General features: G+C 40.0%; 1 protein-coding gene across 2 annotated transcripts; it reads right to left on the bottom strand.

Annotated features, from left to right (window-relative positions):
• Nucleotides 1–679: 679 nt before the first annotated feature.
• zgc:172076 lies at nucleotides 680–11,983 on the bottom strand. 2 transcript variants are annotated; one of them, XM_031747919.2, is made up of 9 exons: nucleotides 11,874–11,969; nucleotides 11,370–11,416; nucleotides 10,023–10,221; nucleotides 9,079–9,236; nucleotides 8,555–8,687; nucleotides 5,212–5,365; nucleotides 4,276–4,399; nucleotides 1,571–1,760; nucleotides 680–1,191 (listed from the first exon to the last, which is right to left on the bottom strand). In XM_031747919.2, exons 1-9 carry the CDS (start codon nucleotides 11,887–11,889, stop codon nucleotides 1,031–1,033), a joined length of 1,182 nt encoding a protein of 393 aa, XP_031603779.1. In that variant the 5' UTR covers nucleotides 11,890–11,969; the 3' UTR covers nucleotides 680–1,030. The 2 variants fall into 2 exon arrangements, with proteins under 2 accessions (XP_031603779.1, XP_039469848.1); XM_039613914.1 differs by lacking the exon at nucleotides 11,370–11,416 and having other exon boundaries at nucleotides 11,874–11,983.
• Between the last annotated feature and the right edge of the window lie 10,942 nt (nucleotides 11,984–22,925).

Below are 22,925 nucleotides of genomic sequence, written 5' to 3'. Positions count from 1 at the left end.
CCAGACCGGGGCACGCTGCAGCAGCACTACCAAGCCCCACAGAGCCCAGGGCATCCCACCCGACCCAACTCCAGTTTTTATTAGAAAGTAATTGTTATCTAAATAAATAGGTAATCGTTAAAACTGTTTTAACTATAAATATAAATATAAATATAAAAACATCCCATATAAATTTTAAAATAGCCATGTTTGGACAAATCTTTGATTATGTTTGAAAAATAATAAAATGCTTGCTTTTCCAGAAATCCAAGGAAAGGTGATATAGTTAACAGTCAAGGAAAATTAACTTCTTCTGTGATTTCCTCTGCAAAAGTATGAACATGTAATATTTTTCTGTAAAAAAATTAGGTACACTGTGACCTCCTGTCACCCTCCCTGTCACCCTTGTCACACTATCTGGTGGTTCCAGATAAAGTGCTAATATAATGGTTGAGAGTCATATATTTGAGTAAATTTATTCATAGGCGCAGAGAGCAGAAAATGTAGATTTTTTTTTCTTTCACATCTTAATCTGTATGCTGCTGCTGAAGAGTGTAAACACCAGCCACACCACTGAGATGTTAAATGCACTTACAATTCAGCAAGCAAATTTACTTTCATGCATATTTCAGAACAAATATATATTAAATAATTAACTTATTGAAAAAAGTCACAAAAGTCAAACTGTCTCCTACTGTGGACCAATAACAGTCAATAAGGATTAAAATTATTTCAGTGAGTGCCTTATGAACGATTTGTTTCTTTAATAGATACTTAAATAATAGTTCATGTTTTCCATCAGACAGGTATTCTCTGTAAAAGAAATACATTACTCTTTGTAATTGCAGGGTTGTGCGATCCATTAGTTAATACTGACATCATTCATGTCATCTGTTTTTTTAATCCATCGTGAAGTCCTATTGTAAAGTACAACTTTTATCAACTTAATCTTTATCTTGATCAAAGTAAGCAAGGTACGTTTTTCCATAGTCTTCTTAACAATCATTTCTTTTTGCTAGTTTTCCTTCAGCCACTTGTCTTCCTAATGTTTCTACTTCTGTGCAGGAACAAGCTCATCTATACTTAGGCTGCCTTCCAGCCTTTTCTCCATGATGATAAGTAGCTTAACCCCGTCCACCACCAGCTGGGTCAGTGCCACCTCGGTAAAGCCAAAGGTTGCCATGTTGCCTATGTTATATAGTTCCGGGGAATCTGGGAAATGAAAAGATTTGAAAAATTTAAATCCAACACTGACAGTTAGTGGTGTGGGAGGCAGCAAATGTGGTATTGATGTGATACCAAGTAAATACAGCATGAGTATTGCTAAAACCAAATACCAGTACTGATACTTTTACCTCAGGGGTCTCAAACTCATGGCCCACGTCACCCCTACTTGCGTATGTTGACGTGAAGAAATATAACACAATTTGGCCCTTGAAGTTACATTTTTTGTTAGGGAGGATTTGTTCGTTGTTGAGTGCAATGTTAAAATAAGTTCTTTAAAAAGCAAAAAATGATTTAATATGAATTAATTCAAAACTTAGTCAAAGTTTTGAAGCTATGAAATATCAGATCTAGGTCTTCTGTTTACCTGTTTTGTCCATGTTGATCCTCAGTCTTTTCAGGACATCCTTAAGGTGTTTATGTTTGGGAAGGTGTTGCAGTTTGATGAGGACGCTGATCCTCAGACCTGTACCCACATTAGCCGGGGAGCTCGTCACCCATCCCAACTGCTGCTTCCAGATAAACGGATGTCTGAGACCTCTGTAGTACTTCTCCAGCTAGATACAAACAATCAGTCTTCATGAGTTCAACCTGGTTTCCCTGGTGGAGCTTTTGCAGTTACTTTTTAATGCCCTAAGTACTTTTTCTAGAACTAGCATAAGTGAAAAACTTCATCTATCCATCCATTCATTTTCTTTTGCTTATCTGGTGCTGGGTTTCAGGGGCAACAGCCTAAGGTGAGGAGGTCCAGACCCCCCCGCCTCCCGCCTCCAAGCTCACCTGTTGGAGAACTGAGAAATTCCCAAGCCCAGACCACCTCAGATGGCTCTTTTCAAGCTGGAGGAGTAGCCCCTCTGCTGTGAGTCCCTCTTGAATGACTTGAACTCATTAGCTGTCGCAGCCAGAGAAAACTATCTCCAGTTTCCACTGCTTGTATTGTGCTTAACACCTCGGGACTTGCACCAGAAAATAAAAAATCCAGTAATTCTAGGGGGTGCTGGGTTTAGGGAAGTTACGCAAATTTGCGCAGGTTTAGTAAACCTAGTGCTAGAAAGCCAATCCAGCACTCCGCAGCTCCCATGCCACTGTCTGTCTCCGCTGGCAGTCCAGCCGTCCGCCTCTGCTGGAGGGTCCGAGGGGCCTGTTCAGCCGCCTGTCTCCGCTGGACAGTCCGAGGGGTCCGTTCAGTTGCCTAACTCCGCTGGAGGGCCCGAGGGGTCTGTTCAGTTGCCTGTCTCCGCCGGAGGGTCCAGTTGTCTTCTGTTTCAGCTGGGGGTTCTGGAGAGCCCAGCCAGCATCAAGCCACGTCAGCTGGGGGTTCAGGAGAGCCCGGCCAGCATCAAGCTATGTCAGCTGGGGGTTCTGGTGAACCCAGCCAGCATCATGTCGAGTTAGCTGGGGGTTCAGGAGAACCCAGCCAGCATCACACCTCGTCAGCTGGAGGGTCCGAGGAGCCTGTCCAGCCTCAGGTCTCACCAGCTGGGGGTTCAGGGGAACCGAGCCAGCGTCACGCCTCGTCAGCTGGAGGGTCCTAGGAGCCCGGTCAGCATCACGCCTCCTTAGCTGGGGGTCCTGGAGGACCCAGCCAGCACATCCTCGTGTCCACTGACGGCTCTGGGGAGTCCGTTCAGCCACCACCTGCTCCACCACCTGCAACTTCCACATCTGGTTCCGCAGCTGCCACGCTGCTTCGCAGTCGGCCTTCAGACCTGCTCTTTCGCCACCGCTGCCTTCTGTGTGGCCGGCCTCCGGACCTGCTCTGTCGTTGCCACTGCCTTCCGTGTGGCCAGCTGCTTTCGCGCAGTCGGTCCGGAATTCGATTTTGGATTTTTGTGCTGTTGACCCCCTGAACTGCTAAATTGGAGGGGGGGTACTGTCACGGTTCTGGGTCATTTTGACCCAGCATTTTCAGTTTCTTATATTCCTTTGTATTATGGTTTGTATTCTGATGCTTTTGTTATGCTTTGTTGTTTATTAGTATACTTATACTGGAACATTTTTGTGTTAATTAGTAAATATAACATAAAAATGTTCCAGTTTATTCTGACTTAAGATTTTGTTTTTAGGTTTTGTGTCTTGTGCCTTCATATTTAGTGTAGGTTTAGTTCTGTGTCTAGTCTGCGTCTTTGTGAATTGTTTCCTGTTTTATTTTTAAGGTTTATGTCTTACGTCAGTGTTTCTGGCTTCGCTCCCCCTGTCTCGTTAGCCCTAATCTCTCCCAGCTGTGTCTTCCTCCTCTTTCCTATTCCTTGATGACTTCCTCAGTGTATTTTAGCCCCGTGTGTCTCTGTGTCAGTGTCGCATCGTACCCTCAGATTTGCCTGTGTGTTTCCGGTTTCAACTTTCATTGTTCAGTTTATGTTTTGTTCTTTGCCAGCATTAAAGCTGTGGTTTTTGAGTTGCTATTTTGTCTCCACGAGTCCTGCGTTTGGATCCTCATCTCCGCCTGCCTGCACACAGAGCCCCTGACACAGGATCCCCCAAGGGACGTGTCTGAATCCTCTCAGTCCACAAAACACATGTACACATGATAAACTCCCATGCACAATCAAATATCATTGAGAGGATAAAGAGTTCATCCAGCACATGACTAGGATGAAAAGTGCATTGTTCTTCCTTGCTATAGATCTGATAATAATTATAAAATTGGTCAGTGGCCTGCAAATTAGGGTGTCCTGGTGCCATGTGTACTTTATAAACATCCTAATGTTTATAAGTGCACATGGCACATCCTAATCCTTGTCGACAAATTAAGATTTCAACACAAGTCCAATAAGAAACCTGAATGTTGTTGCCCAAGTCAGTGTTGAAGTTTCCCATTAGGACAATGAAGATGCTAGGTGGGGAACACTCAGCACCACATCCAGCAGCTTGAAGAAGAGTAGGGACTCTCAACTGTTGTTTGGTGCATAAACGTGCAAATGACAGTCAGCACCTATACCCAATCTGAAGAAGCAGAGAGGCAGCCCTCTCATCCACTGGGAAAAACCCCAATATACAAGCAACAAGTTGGGGGAGGGGGTACAGTGAAAATTTTATTATTATTATTTATTCATGTTTATTAAAATTTACCTTTTGCAAGTTGATGCAGATGCATTGAAAAGCTTGAGCCACATTGGCATCTTCTCGCGTTGATACCAGCCTGAGGTGCTCATCTATGTTGACCCAGACCAACAGGCTCCTGTCTTCACTCACCCTGCATGAAGAATTATGGCACATTAAATATCTGACTTAGATTAATTTTAAACATCACAGACTGATAGTGACTATAGATTGTATTTAAAAGATGGATGTAGCCAAGATTGTAAATGAACTGATTCTTATATAACCCAGAGCACTCAAAGCACTTTATACAACATGCCACATTCACCCATTTACACAAGCACTTTTTTCTATGCTTTTAAGTGCTTTCTAACTAATATTTACACACATTCATACTCGGATGGATGTATTGGAGAGCAACTTGGGGTTATTATCTTGCCCAAGGATATTTGGCATTCAGACTGGGGGAGCTAGGGATCAAACCACCAGCCGTCCCATTAGCAGATGACCTGCTCTACCCCCTGAGCTACAGCCACCCCCATATCACTTATTAGTTTAAAAAGTCCTGATTTTGAAATCTCAAGCTGTCTTTTAACTATTGCCATTTCATTTCATTTTGAAAACTGATATCATGAGCAAGAGATCGATCTTGTCAACCACAAAACAGGTCAGTGCTAAAGTATACCCTGCTTAATCTTCTAGGTACAAATAGTGACCATAACATGAGGTGTAAGGATTTTAGGTCACACACACAGACAGACATGTTTTACATGGCTAAAACAACTTGGGGTCAAATTGACCGCAGAGGAACACCGTATGCAAAATCTGTAAAGCTCACTGAATCTTTTATTTATGCTTTATATGTTTTACACTTCTGCACAGTGGAAGATTATGGCATTTATGAAAATCAAAATTTTAACTACCTGCGACCAGAGCAGGTTCTATATCCATGAAAACAATACTGACCAAACTGCCCTGGCATCAGGCCAGTCCCGGGCCACACCTATGCGGAGCTGGAAGGAAGTTGGAGCTTTAAGATTCAGCTCACTCTGTTGCTCTTGGCTTAAGTCCGTTAGTAAGAGAAGTCGACCTGCCAGCTTCTGTTCCAGTTGCTCCAAAGCTGAAAAGCAGGAGACTGGTAACTAGTCTGGTGTCATTGGTACCTTGTTGACAAAACATCTTAATGTTACAAGTAACACTTAACTACTCTTAACTATAGACTCGCTCAAGAGTCACACATGGCATTGTCTTCATTCTTGACATGAGGCATCAAGGGTTAACTGTCACAATTAGCAGTTTTTCAAATCGAAAATGAATGCTCAATAAAAACCTACTTTCAAAAACCATTTTCAAATTCCAAATTAAATAACACATTTCCAAAAGTAAGTAAATGGATTCAGAAATCAAAGATTTATTTCTGATTTTTAAAATGCGATTTTCATTTTCTCATTTTCAAATCCATTTCCTCACCGCATTTCCGTTTCCTGTTAGCCTGTGGATTAGGATTATATGGATGGTGGATTATATTAGCATATGCATTAGCTTTTGAATTAACTATGGGATTAGCTCTTGGATTAGCTAACAGATTAACTACATCTTTTAGCATTTCCTTGATTCTTCTGGTCCTTGAAAATGCAATGGAATTCACCATGCTGTGCAATATAAGGAGCTCTCTGATTTGTTAGAGACAGGCTGCCTGGATTTTTATACACCCTGTGCTGTAGCTTTGCACTCCTAAGAAGTGGGTGTGCTTGTACAAAGGGCATTTAGCCTCTGAATTTGTACTCTGACCAACATGGATATCTGAAGAATATGTAGTGAAATGTTGAGCCAAACTTTAGAGTGTGCACCTGTGGACTCAGCCTGATCATTTTTTTTTTTTTTGTCTTTTTACAGCTTTATTTGAGTGAAGTGAAGTGTGTGCAGTGAAGAGTGACAGGAAAGCATGGGAGAGAGAGTGAAGGGAAGACATGCAGCAAAGGACCATGGGTCAGATTTGAACTCGGGCTGGCCGCTCTCAGCCATGCAGCATATGGTCGCCTGCTCATCTCAGTGAGCTAAACCAGTGTGGTGCGCGTTGCACTGCTCTTTAAGGATCATCCTAGCATATGAAAATATTACATTTCTCCAGTACTGCTAGGTACCGTTTTTAGTACGCTAATGTGCTCTTCACAAATAAAGCTTAAAGCAACTGTAACAACTAGCACCGAGCCCTGTTAGATTTACACAGTGTGTAAAGTTACAGCCATTGCTCTAAATTGCTGTAACCTACAGCCATTATAATCATGATTAAAATGCTGTCTATAAATAGTCCAGATGTTACCACATAACTTTCTAATACTTTGAGTTAAAAGAACTGAAACAGGGTGTTTATAATGATAGCTGTCACTTTTGTTATTCCTTATATTACTCGCCTCTGCTAAGGCAAAGAGTAGAGAGACTTAAGAGATTTAAGTTCATTTGTTTTAATTACAGGACTTCACACATTCATTCTCAGCTGGACATAGAGAGGCTGGGATTAGGTGAATATGGTCCTATATGGTATGAATATGAATATGGTAATTATCTAACACAGTATGTTGAATTGTAGCAATAAATGTCTATCATATTGTAACCTACAGTACCCTTATCTAGTCAAACGTGTTGTAAAGATAAAGAGTGAAATGTAGTTATTAATAAAATATATGTGATGAAAACCAAAGATGAAACTGATTCAGTTTATTAATTTTCTTTGTATGCTTTGTAGGTTCTGTGCCTGATACTGTGGTGTATACCGTAAATGATGTGGAAACACACACATTTACACATTTTCCTGTCTCTTTCGAAATCTGAGCTTTGATTGTTAAATATAAACAATGAATGCATTTAAAGCAGAAATTGGACACCGAGCATCAAAAGTTCGGTTAAATAACATGAGTACTGTAAAGTTTTGTTTCCTAACCCAGAAGCTGGGGATGGCTTAATCTTGACAAGGAGGCAAACCTCAGCACTTTACATTCTGCACCTTATTTCTGTTCAATAAAGTGCTTTAAACTAAACCCTAAATTAAATCCCATTGAGCATTTTTTAAAAGTGATTTTTGTTCAAATTCCTAGCTTAGACTTTAAGGCTCCCAGTGTGTCAATCAAATGGCACAAATCATCTGTGGAGTACCCTTCCAACCACTACGGGACATTTGCAACACTCGGACCAGGAAATGGGCACACAACATCATCAAGGACCACACCGACCCACAGCACACACTGTTCACGCTCCTGCCATCTGGCAGATGCTACAGGAGTGTGAAGCAAGGACAGCCAGACTTAAAAACAGTTTCTATCCACAGGCAATCAGGCTACTGAATCACTGAAATATTGTGGAACTGTAATTATCTTAACTTGTAAATTTGCATTTGTTACATACTCTGTATATATTACCACTGTGACAGTATTGCAACTACTTGCAGTTTAAATTCTGACTACACCCATACATAAACTACAAGTGCTACAAATCACTTGTTTTACTGCATTATTTTCTATGCTATTTTCTAAGCTTAGGATTAGGTTTACTCTATATTTTAGTTAGTTGTTTCTTACTGCAAAGTAAGAATTTCATTGCTCCGTGTAACCACTTGTGTTTTGCAGTGTATATGACAATAAACTTCTTGAATCTCGAATCTGTAAAACACAATGCAAAATGGAAAAAAGAGCACATTAGCACACTAAAAACAATAGCTAGCTAGTACTGCTGTGATGTAATATTTTCATAAGCTAAGATGATCTTCAAAGAGCGTGGCTACATGCAGTGACACTAGTGTTAGCCATTCTACATGCAGTGACACTAGTGTTAGCCATTGTGGTGACAAACTTCTTTATTCTGTGTATTGATCACTTTAGTAATAGTAATATCACTTTCTCACTTAGATGCATGTATGCATGTCACAAATGGACCTTATTGCAAATACACACACACAGTGGGGCATTGTAAGTTCATGGGAGATGTTAAACAGATAGTGAGACTCCTTGTCCATATCTCAGAGGGGAAGGAGGGAGGATTTAGGATGTAAATTCTTAGGCAACAGCTAAGTGAAAAACAAATTTGTAATTTTCTTTCCGAGTGGAAAGTCCAAGAGGGTTTATTCTATTCTATTCTATTCTATTAGCCCAGTAATTGACTGTCAACTTTTCCAATGTGTAGTCTGTCACCCTGTAAAACCTGGGATGGGCTCCAGGTCCTTGTGACCCTGAATTGGATGGATGGATTGATGGACTGATTGTGTTTTTGTACTGGCACTCTACTTTGTTAGTACTGAAATAAAGACTTGCAGTACCTTGCCTAGCCAGTGTGAGAAGCTGTCTGCGCTCTCCTCGGCTGCAGTGTGTTGGGAAGCAGAAATCTTCAATACCTCGAACAACACTGACCTCACAGCGTACAGCGTACGATCTGTCCAAGTCATCACCACCCTACACACACACACACACACACACACACACACACACACACACACAATTTATAAGCCAGATCAACTGGGATGGGAATTGATTATAAAATCAATTTAAAAAATCAATCAATAAAATTAATGTCCATATGAACATTACTTTAAATTTATTGGACATTATAGACTGCTCCAATATTTTCATCCTCCGACACACAAACTGAAATCGGCTTATTGTAGGGCACACACACACACACACACACACACACACACACACACACACACAACTCATTTTTGTACCCAACCTTGCCTCCCTTTTTCAATATAGTTCACTTTGGGGGCCTGTGGTTTGACCACAGCCTTCAATTCATGCTGCGATTATTTTTGAGTTTATTATTCACAGTGTTTTGAGTAGCTACCTTCAAGTTGTCATAGTTCAAATCACTCTCTGGTGTCTGGCTGGTGATCTTCTGTTCATGATATGCTTCAATAACTCGGTCAAAGAAATCACAGAACAGGATGTAGGACTCGGCATCACCGGCAACACACCCGACAGATACAGGACCTAAATAATCTCCTTCATTAAAAAAAAAAAGGAACAAAAGTGACAGAAGGACCTAGTGAATAATCTGAACATTTACCTAAAAATTTCTCCACAGATGTTCATGGAATTGCCACTTTGGACTTCATTCGTTTAAAGTTTCTTTCAATAAATCTCCAGAGTAATTAGTAAAACAGTAAGTAAAGTAAAACAAATTAAAGTGTTTAAACTTAAAGTATGTAAACTTTTTGCATCCATCAGAGCATGAATGCGTGTGAATATTAGATAGCACTTAAATAGGGTAAGCATATAAAAAGTGCTTGTGTGAATGGTGTGAATGAGGCAATTTGTATAAAGCACTTTGAGGGCTCAGTTAGAGTAGAAAAGCACTTTATAAGAACTAGTCCATTTACCATTTACCATCAAATAGAAGACTGAAAGTCCAAAGCTGAAAATGCTGTTTAAAAAATCCAGGATCATGACAGATAGAGATACAGCATTGCAAGGTGGCTGTAGCTCAGGTGGTAGAGCAGGTCAACTACTAACCAGAAGGTTGGTGGTTTGATTCTAGTCTTGTCCAAGGATTTTGGCATGCCAAATATCCTTGGACAAGATACTAACCACAGGAGACACAGGGATGAGACAAAGATTCAAAAGGAACCTGACCAACAAGAAACCATGAACCATAAAAGCAAATAAACTCAAACACATAAAAAGAACCAAACGCAACAGTAAACTGTATACAACTTGAACTTAAATCAGCATTACAATGCAAAGAAAAATCTCACACATACAGAATAACTCAAAACCCTGTTACATCACCTGGTTCCTCCAGGCCGGGACGAATGACATCATCAAAGATTACTCCACTCTGGGTGCAGCGGCTAAACTGTCGGCGGTACAGATCCAGTGTGAGGATTCGACCCATCCAGGTAAAGTTCCTGCACAAGTCAGGAAACTCCTCTTGAGGGAAACCTCTCTTCAGGTGAAATTGGGCCATGGGGTCAGGGGGAATCAAATTCTTAACAGAAAAGACAAACACAGAAGAGAGAGTAAAGTGACCAACATATTTTTTCACTATTATATTAATAACCCAGAGGTCACTGCTGTTCACAGAGTAATACACCACATATTTGAACCAGGTCTCCTAATATATGACCAGGACAGCAGAGGTTTATGCATATTACAGATTATTGGAGCTAAGTTTTCAACATTTTTCAAGTGCTTTGTATTCCAAACACTAGCATTCGAAAAAGGTTTTGCTAACAAGAAAGTTACAGAGTGCAATATGGTGGACAAAGTATGTAACATTAACAAACATAATGTCGTTTAAGGGTGGTTGTCCTAGACTTTTTTGAATTTTTCATTTATCTGTCATTTTAAAAGTGATACCAATGTATCTTCAAACAGCCAATACCCCGCTCATATGTCAGGGTCTATTCATGATCTATTCAGGCTCTTTGGTGAAACTAGTCACATCGGTGCCATTAAATACTCAGATGGTTCATTTAGGACTACTGTAAGACCCAACCCATCAAAAAATGACGTGTTTATTAACCCTTATAACAAAATCCACAAGCATTTTCTTGCTATATCATGTTGTGTATGTTATATTTTTATAATATATTTATTGTATATTTTTTGTATTGCATTTGATACATTGGGCATTTTTGATGATCATGTTGATGAGATAGAGGTCTCAGAAACTCATGTATCAAATATGAGTTTAAGGGCATTATAGGGTTAACAGAATAACACAGCCACAATGCTGAATGATGAATGTAATGTCATCTTTCTGTTACTTTATTTTAATGAAATTTTTCATCCTTTTTTCTTTAGCTAACAAAAGGTACAAAAAATTAAATAAATAAACCTTTTGCTATGATCTTACACTGCATTCATGTTATGTGAATAGATTTTGACAGCAATTCAAATCAGTCAGGAAAACTGCTAAGAACTGTTCCACTTTGTGAAAACAGTGAGGCTGCTGAGTGTCTGTTGTTAGTTCAGTTCTGCAAAATCATCAGTCATCAAGAATATCTAATCCATAATTACTTTCTAATATACTCTGTTTCTATGTTTGACTGCAGCTGTAGATGACACAATTTCTTTTCATTGAATTACAATGTATCACACTGCTTATTCTTATTCTTACATTGATATGATTACCTCTAAAATTGGCCGGTATTTCACCTCCTTAGGAAATGTAACTGGAGCTGAGCAGAAGGCAAACAGTTAAGAGATCAAAATTTTAATCAAACAGATTAACAGTACTAAAGACAGAAACACAGTCAGTCTTAAAAATCTTCATATAAGTATGAAAATATTGGTCCAGAGACAAGATCAGAAAGGACTTCAGTTAACAGATAGTCTAGTGGTGAAAACTTGTTTGATTTTCTACTTAAAATGCTAGCATTCTTTATGCTTCAATATACTGTAAATACTGATTAATGTTTGTATCAGGTTTGTAACTATACTTGATTGTAAATGTATTAGCATTTAATGTTATTCTGACTTTAACCTGTTTATACCACTGGTTACATTATCAGTTAGATCATCTTCTCAGTTTTAGTAACATAAAAGATGTTAGTCACGCAGTGTATGGCAAAACAAATCTTTATTACAGTGAATGGAAAAAACAGAACCATGCAGTGAAAATGATGGGACACTCACGTTTGACCTTCCACATATTGTCGTCTTGATGGAAAAACAGATGGCTGTCTGTACAACACCAACAAAATATCTAAGAATAGTTGTGTTTGTGGTGAGCATCTCATCCTGCAGCCTGCAGGAGTCCAGTTACAGTCCGCATAATGTCACCCTTTTTATAACCACACACAACACACCACTGCTGCTATGTTTGAACTGCTCTGAATGTGTGTTTGGGAGGTCATGCTCTAATCCTTCAGTTCAGAATGTATGACATCATGTTTTTTTGTTTTTTATCTTCTATTCTATTCTTACAGTCCATATGGCTTTGAGCAGTCTTGTCACTGTTCACATGGCTTGATTCTTTTTTTGAATTTACTTAAAAATGTGCTCAATAGCAGCTTTCTGTGAAATCAAGTCTTGACAGTGATGATCTAGTGGTGCTGTGTAGATGCCTTTTCTGAAATTAAAGACACAGTTTCCTAACTAGCTAAAGTGCATCACATTTAAGCCTTTTCTCTCCCCTGTCTTACCTGCAACACACGACACTGGTGGAACTTCACTTCCACCTGATAAAAATTAACATTGACTACTAGGTGTCAAACACTAGGTGTACCAATATAGAGGGTAGGTAGAGTCACAGAGGGAGAAAAACACTAGTAGCCTGACAGTTTTATTTTGCAAAGGTTAAATTAAAGCAAAGGATGTATAATACATAGTTCTTCAACTCCACCACTTACAGTACATACAAATATTCACTTGTTCCACATTTTGTAATATTAAAACCTTAATCCACTGGGATTGCAAACATTTTTTGCCTCAAAACTCTACACACTGCTCCTCCAAATGACCAATTTAAAAAAGGTTTGCATGAAATTCTTGAAAAACAAAAATATGACTTGAATGAAGGACTAAATGAATCAAATGTATCAAAATAAAGGATTTTGTATTTTAATAATGAATTTAGCAATAAAATATGAGTTAGTAAAGTATTTTACTCATTTCAGAATCAGTATCAGAATACTTTATTAATCCCTAAGGAAATTATGTGGGTTATAGTTGCTCTAAGACAGTAACAGTAACAGACTAAACTATTTAAATAATACAATATGTTACTGAGTTTATAGATTTAAGAAATAGTGCTAATATATACAAATCACTCAATTATACATATCAAGAATATTGCAGAGGTAAGAATATTATAGGGGTGGAATATATATGATTGACATTAGACTCTAACCTGTGAACTTTGTCAATTGCTATTTTACTGTAGAGCATGTGCAAAAAGGGTGTAACTATTGCAGTGTTTAGAATGTGTTAGATGGAGGAGTTGTACAGGGAGCTGGCCACGGGCAGGAATGATTTACTGAACGACACAGGAAATCATTCCTGCCCGTGGCCATCTCCCTGAACAACTCCTCCATCTAATACAATTTATTTTCTTACTTTTTTAATTTAATTTGAATTAATTATTATTCTACTACTACTACTACTGCATCAGAGATGCATCAACTTGGAGTTAATATCTTGACCCAGGATATTTGGCATGCAGATTGGAGCAGCCAACCTTCCAATTAGTAGATGACCTGTGCTACCTCCTGAGATACAGCCACCTGAAACTAAAACCGGCACTCTTAAATATCTGTTAAGATGATCTAAAATAAAAAATTAAATGTTATTCAGAACATTCTTACTTTTGTATGTATTGTATCCATAGTTTAAAAGCATCATTACCACATCATAAAACATCTAAAATGCTTCTGTGGTGTTTACAGTAAGATGGGTCCTCAGCATAGACTATAAAATCCATATAACTGCACTGTTTCAACTTGTACCAAAAGTGCAAATTTTGCACATTACACCAGCTTTTAAATCCTAACAGATACGCAGCTAGGCTGAGTCTTGCAGCCATGTATTCTTAAATTGTCCATGTGATCTGGACACACCTATGTGTCTAGTGACACTGGAAGGTTAAATGACAAAGGCATGACACAAAGTAATGCAATCTGTTACCCAGTAGCTCAGTAGGTTAGTTTCTGCAACTTCACTTACATAATTTCCATATGGAATAATAAAGTATTCTGATTCTGATTCTGAAAAACAATTAACAAAAAAGCTAACTACTTTCTACATGGGGTATGTAAATAAGGTAATGCAATGTGATATAATTAGAAAGTAACAAATAATGTGAATGGCACCAAAGCTGGACTGGTAATCTGGAATGTTGGGCACTTGTCTGGTTGGTCAACACACTTGGGAACCAGCCCTACAAACACTGACATTAGCCCAACAGTATCGGTAATTTTCATTACCGACTCTGTCTTGGCCAATTAAAGGGGGTAAAAGGGCATGTAGCCAGTTGAAGAATACACAATGCCTGAGCTCTTTCTCATCGCGGGGGTCTTGAACAACACTGGCCTGATAATGGGATTGTTTTTCAGTGCTGTCTAATAGCCATAATCACTTTCTCTTGCTGAAAACACATCCTTGTTTTTGGTTAACAACTGACTAAATTTTTGGCACTGGATGTCCCGTGTGTTTGCTTGAACGGGAACTGTTTAGTCTCACCCCATTTCAACATTTTCTATGGTTTCTTCGAGACTGAAGAAGTCACTTGGATGAGTGACGAAACGTTTCTCCCACTGAAAACGCTATGTCCAGATGTACAGAATCAACCTTTGGGGATTTACTTACCTGGATGATTGCATCAAGATTGTCCACTTCTTAATTTAGTCTAAAGTTGAGGTTTTCCCTCAGTTCTTGAGGGAGGGAAGTGAGCAACCTACACTACTTCCGGCGCCACTCCGAGCTGGCAGCCAGTATCAGCAGCTCCGACCTGACCGAGTCCTTTTTTCTCTTTAATATATGTTTGTTGTTCTTGTGTTTCTTGTATTTGTTTTTCTATTGCCCCAAAATGGAGCTCAGAATTTTATGGACAATCGTGTCCTTTGTTACATTTTTTATGGCATCGGTGTCCCGAGAGCGCGTGGAGGTCCGACCTCCCATTGTTTACAGCAGAGATCAGCTGTTAGCCCTCGGGGCCTCTGCTGCCCTGCCTACCGCCAAGCAAGCCAACATCCCCCGAGAGGTGAGGAGGAAGAGACGCGGTACTCGGGCTGGGATTGGGCGTCGCAGTAAAGTTAGAAGGTACAGGCCAGCGATTCCATCTATTATTATGGGGAATGTGAGATCTCTCCCCAACAAAGTAGACGAGCTGGCGGCTCTTACCCAACATCAGAGGAGCTACAGGGAGTGCAGCCTGATGTGCTTCACAGAGTCGTGGCTAACTGTGCTAACTCCGGACTCACACGTAAACATGGATGGTTTTCATCTGATCCGGGCCAACAGAACAATGGAGAGTGGTAAGAACCTTCACCCAGTATGTCACCTGCCACACCAGAGACAATAAAACATTGGACTTATTGTATGCCAACACCAAGGAGGCATACAGCTCATCACCTCCCCCTCCCCTGGGGGGCTCAGATCACAACCTGGTTCATCTCCAGCCTGTGTATAAACCTCTAGTACACAGGGAACCAGTTGTGAAACGCACAGTAAGGAAATGGTCGGCAGAGACTGAAGAGGCCCTGAGGGACTGTTTCTGTTTCAACTGTGTGGGTCAACCTCTGCTGCCCTTTGGAGGATGACAACAGCATCACAGACCGCATTACGGATTACATGAACTTCTGTGTGGACAACACCGTACCCATCATAAAGGTACAGTGTTTTTCTAACAACAAGCCATGGATAAATCCTGAAATTAAGGCTCTCCTCAAGGAGAAGAAGAGAGTCTTTAGATCTGGAGACAAACAGGAGCTGAGAGTTGTCCAAAAGAAGCTGAAATGGAAGATAAGGCAAGGGAAGGAAAACTACAGGAGGAAGATGGAAGAGCAGCTGCAACAGGACAACATCAGAGGGGTTTGGAACAGCCTGAAGACAATCTCAGGACAAAAACCAACCCCCCAGGCTGCAGGAGACTTGGGGTGGGTGAATGACCTAAATAAATATTTTAATAGGTTTGATCAACCACCCACCCCTCCCCAGCATCGTCCCCCTGCTGCAATCTCCTTCATCTTCAGGGACTGCCTGTCCTTCATCTCAGGACTTCACACCTCTCAGCTTCTCACCTCCCAGCTCCCAGTCATCACACCCACCCCGGCTTCTGTGGACTCCAACATACACCCCTCCCCAAAATCCAGTCTTTCTATCTCAGCACTTCAAGTGAGGAACGAGCCAGAAGATCAAGGTGCAGAAGGCTGCAGGTCCAGATGGCATCGGCTCCAGGCTCCTGAGGTGCTGCGCAGATGAACTGTGTGGCATCCTAGGATATCTGTTCAACCTGAGCCTGTCACTGGGGAAAGTACCATAGCTGTGGAAGACATCCTGTGTGGTACCGGTACCAAAGACCTCCCATCCCAAGGACCTCAGCAGCTACAGGCCGGTAGCCCTGACATCACATCTGATGAAGACCCTCGAGAGGTTGGTTCTAAACCATCTGCGCCCCCTGGTGAGGTCTTCATTGGATCCGCTGCAGTTTGCTTACCAGCCTGGCATTGGGGTGGAGGACGCCATCATCTACCTCCTGCACCGAGCTCTGACTCACCTGGAGAAGCCAGTGAGGATCATGTTCTTTGATTTCTCCAGTGCTTTCAACACCATCCAGCCACAACTTCTGAGAGACAAGCTGGAGCTATCGGGAGTGGACCACCACATGTCCCAGTGGACTACCTCACAGGATGCCCACAGTATGTGAGGACACAGGGCTGTGTCTCTGATACGCTGGTCTGCAGTACGGGGGCCCCACAGGGAACTGTGCTGGCACCATTCCTCTTCACCCTGCAGACTTCTCCATCAGCTCCCCACGCTGCCACCTACAGAAGTTCTCTGACAACTCTGCCATAGTCGGGCTCATCACAGGTGAGGACGACTCAAGGTACAGACAGTGGACTCTGGACTTTGTAGACTGGTGTCAGCAGAACCACCTGCTGATCAACGCCGGGAAAACCAAGGAGTTGGTGGTGGACTTCCGGAGACGCAGACTCACCACACTGACACCGGTGAACATCCAGGGAGTGGACATTGAGATAGTGGACTCTTATAGGTACCTGGGTGTTCACCTGAATAATAAACTGGACTGGAGCCACAACACAGATTCTATGTGACAAACCTTAGTGTGCCCATAGCTAATGTGTAGCTAATGTTGTATGCTGTGTGTGATGTTCAAATGAATCAGAATAAAAGACATACATCACTCAGGTGAAAAGAAAAAAAAGTGTAGCGAGAGGTTCCACAAGGGTGCAATATGTACATGAGAGTGGTTCCTGATTATGTGTGTCCATATTAACTTATATGAGCAAGCATGTGCGCGCTTTCTGCTTTTATTATGCACACTACGCTAGACACATGCACTTCTTAATTAGAGTTTAGACACTGCTGACTGGCAGTCTCAAATTACTGGATATCTTTTTATATCCTTCTCCTGTTTTGTAAAGTTCATCTATCTTCTCCTGGAGATCCTTTAATAATTCTTTTGCTTTCACCATGCTCCCAAGCCTAGAAACTGACGTTTTATAGCCATACACTTATTACAAGCGAACAGATCACAGGGAAGAATAGCTGCCTTTAGTAGTCATTTAAACCTGTGTGTGTCAACTTGTGTGTGTTATCATGCTAAAAGTTTCAGGTTATGTAAAATTTTGATCAGGGTGATTTGGGTTGTTTTCTGTTGCCATTATGATTTATGTTTTTCATATTGTGAAACATCCTGCAAAACAACCTGACAAAACAAAACAAACAACCTGATTTAATTTCTCTAAATCTGAAAGTGGCTATGCAGTGACATTCCCCATCATAAAATACAATGGTGTGAAAAAATGTTTGCCACCTTCCTGATTTCCTGTTTTTCTGTTTGTCACACTTAAATGTTTCTGATCATTATAAAAATGTAAATATTACACAAAGATAACGCAAGTAAACACAAAATGCAGTTTCTAAATGAAGGTATTTATTATTAAGGGGAAAAAATCCAAAATTATATGGCCCTGTGTGAAAAAGTGACTGTCCCTAAACCTATTAACTTGTTGGATCACCCTTAGCAGCAACAGCTCCAATCATGTGCAATAACTGGCACTGAGTCTTTTACAGCTGTGGAGGAATTTTGGTACATCTTTGTAGATTTGTTGTAATTCACCCACCTTGGAGGGTTTTTGAACATGAACCGCAGCTTCTCAGCGGAAGCTGTGGGATGGCAGCGGAAGCTGTGGCATGGCCACAGCTTCTCAATCACATTCGTGTTAGGAATTTAACTAGGCCATCACAAAGTCTTAATTTTGTTATTCTTCAGCCATCCAGAGGTGTTGGATCATTGTCCTGATGCAGAAAGTGCGCTTCAGCTTAAGGTTAGAGCAGATGGCTGGAAAATCTCCTTCAGGATGTTTTGGTAGACAGCAGAATCCAGGCTTGAATTTACCAGAGGAAGTCTTCCAGGTCATGAGGCATTAGAACAGCTCCAGACCATCACACGTTGTCGATGTGCTCTTGGAGTAAAATTGGTATTTTGAGGTTTTGTTCCCTGCACCTTCGGTTTGGGATATGGGGCTTGACTGTCCTCTGCACTTATGTGCCGAATAGCGGTTCAGAGCACCCAGCCTTCTTGGAGTCCCTGGGCAGGATGCTTGAGGATGCTCCACCTGGGGACTCTGTTGTTCTACTGGGAGACTTCAAGGACAGTGAGACCTGAAGAGGAGTGACTGGGAGGAATGGCCTCGTGGATCTGAACCTGAGTGGTGTTTTGTTGTTGGACTTCTGTGAAACCACAATTTGTCCATAACGAACACCATGTTCAAATATATGGGTGTTCATAAATGCATGTTGATCGATTTTTGTAATCGTATCACCAGACCTGCGGCCGTATGTTCTGGACACTTGGGTAAAGAGAGGGGCTGAGCTGTCAATTGATCATCATCTGGTGGTGAGCTGGATCAGGTGGCGGGGGAGGATGCTGGACAGACCTGGCGGGAACATTGAGTCCAAATGGACCATGTTCACGACCTCCATTGCCGAAGTCGCTGCACTGAGATTCAAGATTCAATTCAAGATTGAAGATTCTTTATTTGTCACATGCGTAGTTATACAAGTACAATACATAGTGAAATGTGACCTGATGGAAATTTACAGCTAGTGTACATTGCGTGGGTAAGGTGTTAAAGTGTCTTGTGCTGTAGTAAAGCCAGATCAGGATGAGCTGCGACTGCAAGGTGGTTGGTGCCTGTTGTGGTGTTAACCCCCTGAACCAAATGGTGGACACCAGAGGTGAAGGGAGCCACCAGGCTGATGAAGGAGTCCTGTTAGGCTTCATTAGCCTGTGGGACTTCAGAGGCACCTGATAGGTACCACACTGCAAATTTTAGATATCACCCAGAATCCCACCTGAATTAAATGATTAGTTCATTACCAGGCCTCTGGAGAACTTCAAGAAATGTTGAGGAGGTAATTTAGCTATTTAAATCAGCTGTGATGGATCAAGGACACATCTAAAACCTGCAGGACACTGGCTCTTGAGGCCTGGAGTTGGCCACCACTGCTTTAGATCGTGGCACGATGTGGTGCTTTTTTTACATCTTTTAGTCTGCTTCACTTTGTCAGACAGGTTCTATTTAAGTTATTTCTTGATTCAACAGGTCTGCCAGTAATCAGGCCTGAGTTTGTTTAGTAAAACTCAGCTTTCTAAAAGTGGTTAATCACCATTCATGGTTTAACAAGAGGGGCAATTACTTTTTTACACAGGACCTGGTAGGTTTGGAAGACTTTTCTCCCTTAATCAATGAAATGCTCATTTAAAAGCTGCATTTTGTATTTACATTTTTTTATTTACATTTTTTTGATGATCTGAAACATTTAAGTGTGACAAAACACTAGGAAATCAGGAAGGGGGAAAACACCTACACACCACTGTAGGTGTCCCAAGCTTTACAGCATCATTATTCAAAAACCCTTGAGGCTGCCAAGGGTATTTCAACAAGGTACTGTACATGTTATATGTATTTTTTTTTTTTTATTTTAATAAATTTGCAAGAATTTCAAGCAAACATTATTTTGTCAATATGAAATATTGTGTGTAAAATCTTAAGTGGAAAAATGAATTTAATCCATCCTGAAATAAAGCTGTAATACATCAAAATGTGAAACAGGCATAGCACTGCAAATACTTTCTGGATGCACAATTCCCAATTTTAATGAATTAATCTCAATTCACTCTATTACTTAAAATTTAACATGTTGATAATTTTCAATTTATGCAAGTTCTAAGAAATTATTTCTATGGTATATCTTCTTTTCATATATTTTTATTGAAATTTTCTTTTATACAATACAAACAAACATTTGAACACCCTCACATTCACACACCCATCCATACTTCAAACCCTTCTTCTTTTCCTTCTTTCTCTTTCTCCCTATAATATCCATGTATGACTTCCACATATTCAGAAAGTCCCATTGTTTGCCCTTGGCAATATATGTTACCCTTTCCAGGCCTAGAGAGTCTGCAATTTCCTTCTTCCAGAGTCCCATGGAGGGAGCATCCATACTCCTCCAACATAGTGCAATGGCTCTTCATGCTTTAAGTAGTCCATAGTCCAGTAATTTAGTCTCTTTTGCCAGTTGCTTAAATTCCCTTGGGTATATTCCAAGTACACAGAGTTTACCTTTTAAAGGGATTTTTACCTTAAACGCTTCAGACAGACATTTGATGGCATCTTTCCAAAATTCCCATAGACAATGGAGAATAGTTCCTTTTTCAACTGAACATTTAGTACAGATGTCTGGAATGTCATTGGACATATGATGGAGCTTGATGGGTGTTTTATAGGTTCTCATGAGCCATTTATATCAGAGAAGTGTAAAGCGCATGTTTATTGTTTGTTTTTGTGCTTTTAAGCAAGACTAGTTCCAATCATTTTCATCTATGTCCTCTTGGATATCCCTTCTCCATGCATCTAACTTATCCATGGCTGAGTCTTTCAAGGAAAGCATCAATAAGTTATAATACATAAAGAGAAAGCCTTCCCTTTTGTATTCTCAACGTATACCTCCTGTATTTGGTAATGGTGGAAGGTCAGGAATCTGTTGCAATTTTGATGACATATAATTTTTCAGTTGTAAGTATTTAAAGAAGTGCTTCGGGGGTATTAAATAGTTTTTATATAACTGATCAAAAGTGAGCAACATGCTGTCTGCATATAGATCTTTAACTTTTTGAATCCCCTTAATTTTCCAATTTTTTAAATCCTACATCATTTTTACCAGGATTAAACTTCTCATTACCCCAAATAGAGCGCTGGAGGATCGCTCAAATTTTTATGTGTTGCATGCCAAATTATAATTGTATTTTTCAAAAAAGGGCTCTTTGTATTCTTTTTTAATGTCTCAGTGTCTGAAGAATATAGAAAAGTGTTTAAGGGAAGATCTGGAACAGATTCTTGCTCAATGTCGACCCAGGCTGGAGGTGTTGTTGGGCAAAAATAATGGGTGGCTGATGTTAGTTGGGCAGCCATATAATACCATCTGAGCTTGGGGACTTGGCAACCTCTTTCACAGGGAAGGTAAAGTAACTTTAGGTGGAGCCTTGCCTTCCTATTACTCCAAATAAATTGGTTAAATAGTTTGTTTAAACTGTCAAAAAATGAATTTGGAAGTGTTTGGAAGTTAATTTTGTATCCTGAAAATTCTCCAATTTTTTTATTAATTATACCAAATTAGGGATGCTATCTTTCAAATTAGTCATAAGAATATTATATTGTCTGCAAATAAAGAAATTAGATGGTCTCTTCCTCCAATTCTGATACCTGATATTCCTGTATTTGCTCTCACAGCTATAGCTAGAGGTTCTATTGCTAACACAAACAGACAGAGGGCACCCCTGCCTGGTTGACTGCTGTAAATTAAAGGGTTTTGACATGTTATTGTTAGTTAAAACTTGCGCTATCTGGCTTGTATACAAGAACCGGATCCATTTGAGGAATGTTTCACCCAGTCCATATTTGGGGAGCACCTGTAAGAGATAGATCGATTCTATTCTATCAAAGGCTTTGCATGCATCTAGTGATAACAGCGGTGTGCCCTTACCATTGTTTTCCTCATACAGTACATTTAGGACACGTTTTATATTATGATAGCCTTCTCTCGTTTTAACAAAAGCTTGTTGATCGTCTATTATCAAATTAGGTACATATTTATCAAATCTCCTAGAGAGTGCTTTACACAAAATCTTTGTATCACAACCTATAAGACTGATCCCCCTTTAAGAGGAGCATTCAGTCGGAGTTTTATTTGGTTTCAATAAAAGGGTTATTGTAGCTAATCTCAGTGAGTCTGGGAGTATTCCGGATTTATATGACTCCTAATACATGTTAAGAAGTAGCAATATTAATTTATTTTTAAATGTTTTATAGAATTCTATTGGAAGTCCATCAGGACCAGGCGTTTTACCACTATTCAGATCGTCTATGGCTTCTGACAGGTCTTTTATTGTTAAAAGACTATCAAGGATTGTTTTATCCTCTTCTGAGAGGGTTTGAAATTTTAATTGATCAAGAAATGCATCTTGTGTTTCTCTGTTTCCCATATATTCTGATTTGTATAAAGATTTATAACACTCTCTGAAATTTTCGCTTCTTTCTAAAGGGTCTGTTGTTATAATACCCGATTTGGACTTTATGCTAGTAATGGCTTTTTCTGCTTGCATCTTTTTTATGCAAAGATGCAAGCAGGAAAATAATTGTAGGAAAATAATTCTAGAATTTAAATGTTTTAGTCGGTTTAATATTTGTTTCATTTTAACTAACTTCCTTATCCCCCAAACATTCCAAGGCGGAATATTAACATTCAAAATGTTTTCTTTAGTTGTCCTCTTCATAAAATATTATCAGATTGTGTACTGTGAGTACAAGAAAATAATTATCATAATATGATGTGTTAAATTTGTTTAGATCAGAGGAATAAGGAAGGATTTGTCTGTGTTTCAGTTTGGCTTAGCTGTAGGCCTGAGAGTGTGTGTAATTGTTTAGAGGGAAAGGA

Source organism: Oreochromis aureus, linkage group 6 (assembly GCF_013358895.1).
Source record: "Oreochromis aureus strain Israel breed Guangdong linkage group 6, ZZ_aureus, whole genome shotgun sequence".
NCBI classification, from domain to species: Eukaryota; Metazoa; Chordata; class Actinopteri; order Cichliformes; family Cichlidae; genus Oreochromis; species Oreochromis aureus.
This window is presented reverse-complemented; position numbering and strand designations above follow the sequence as displayed.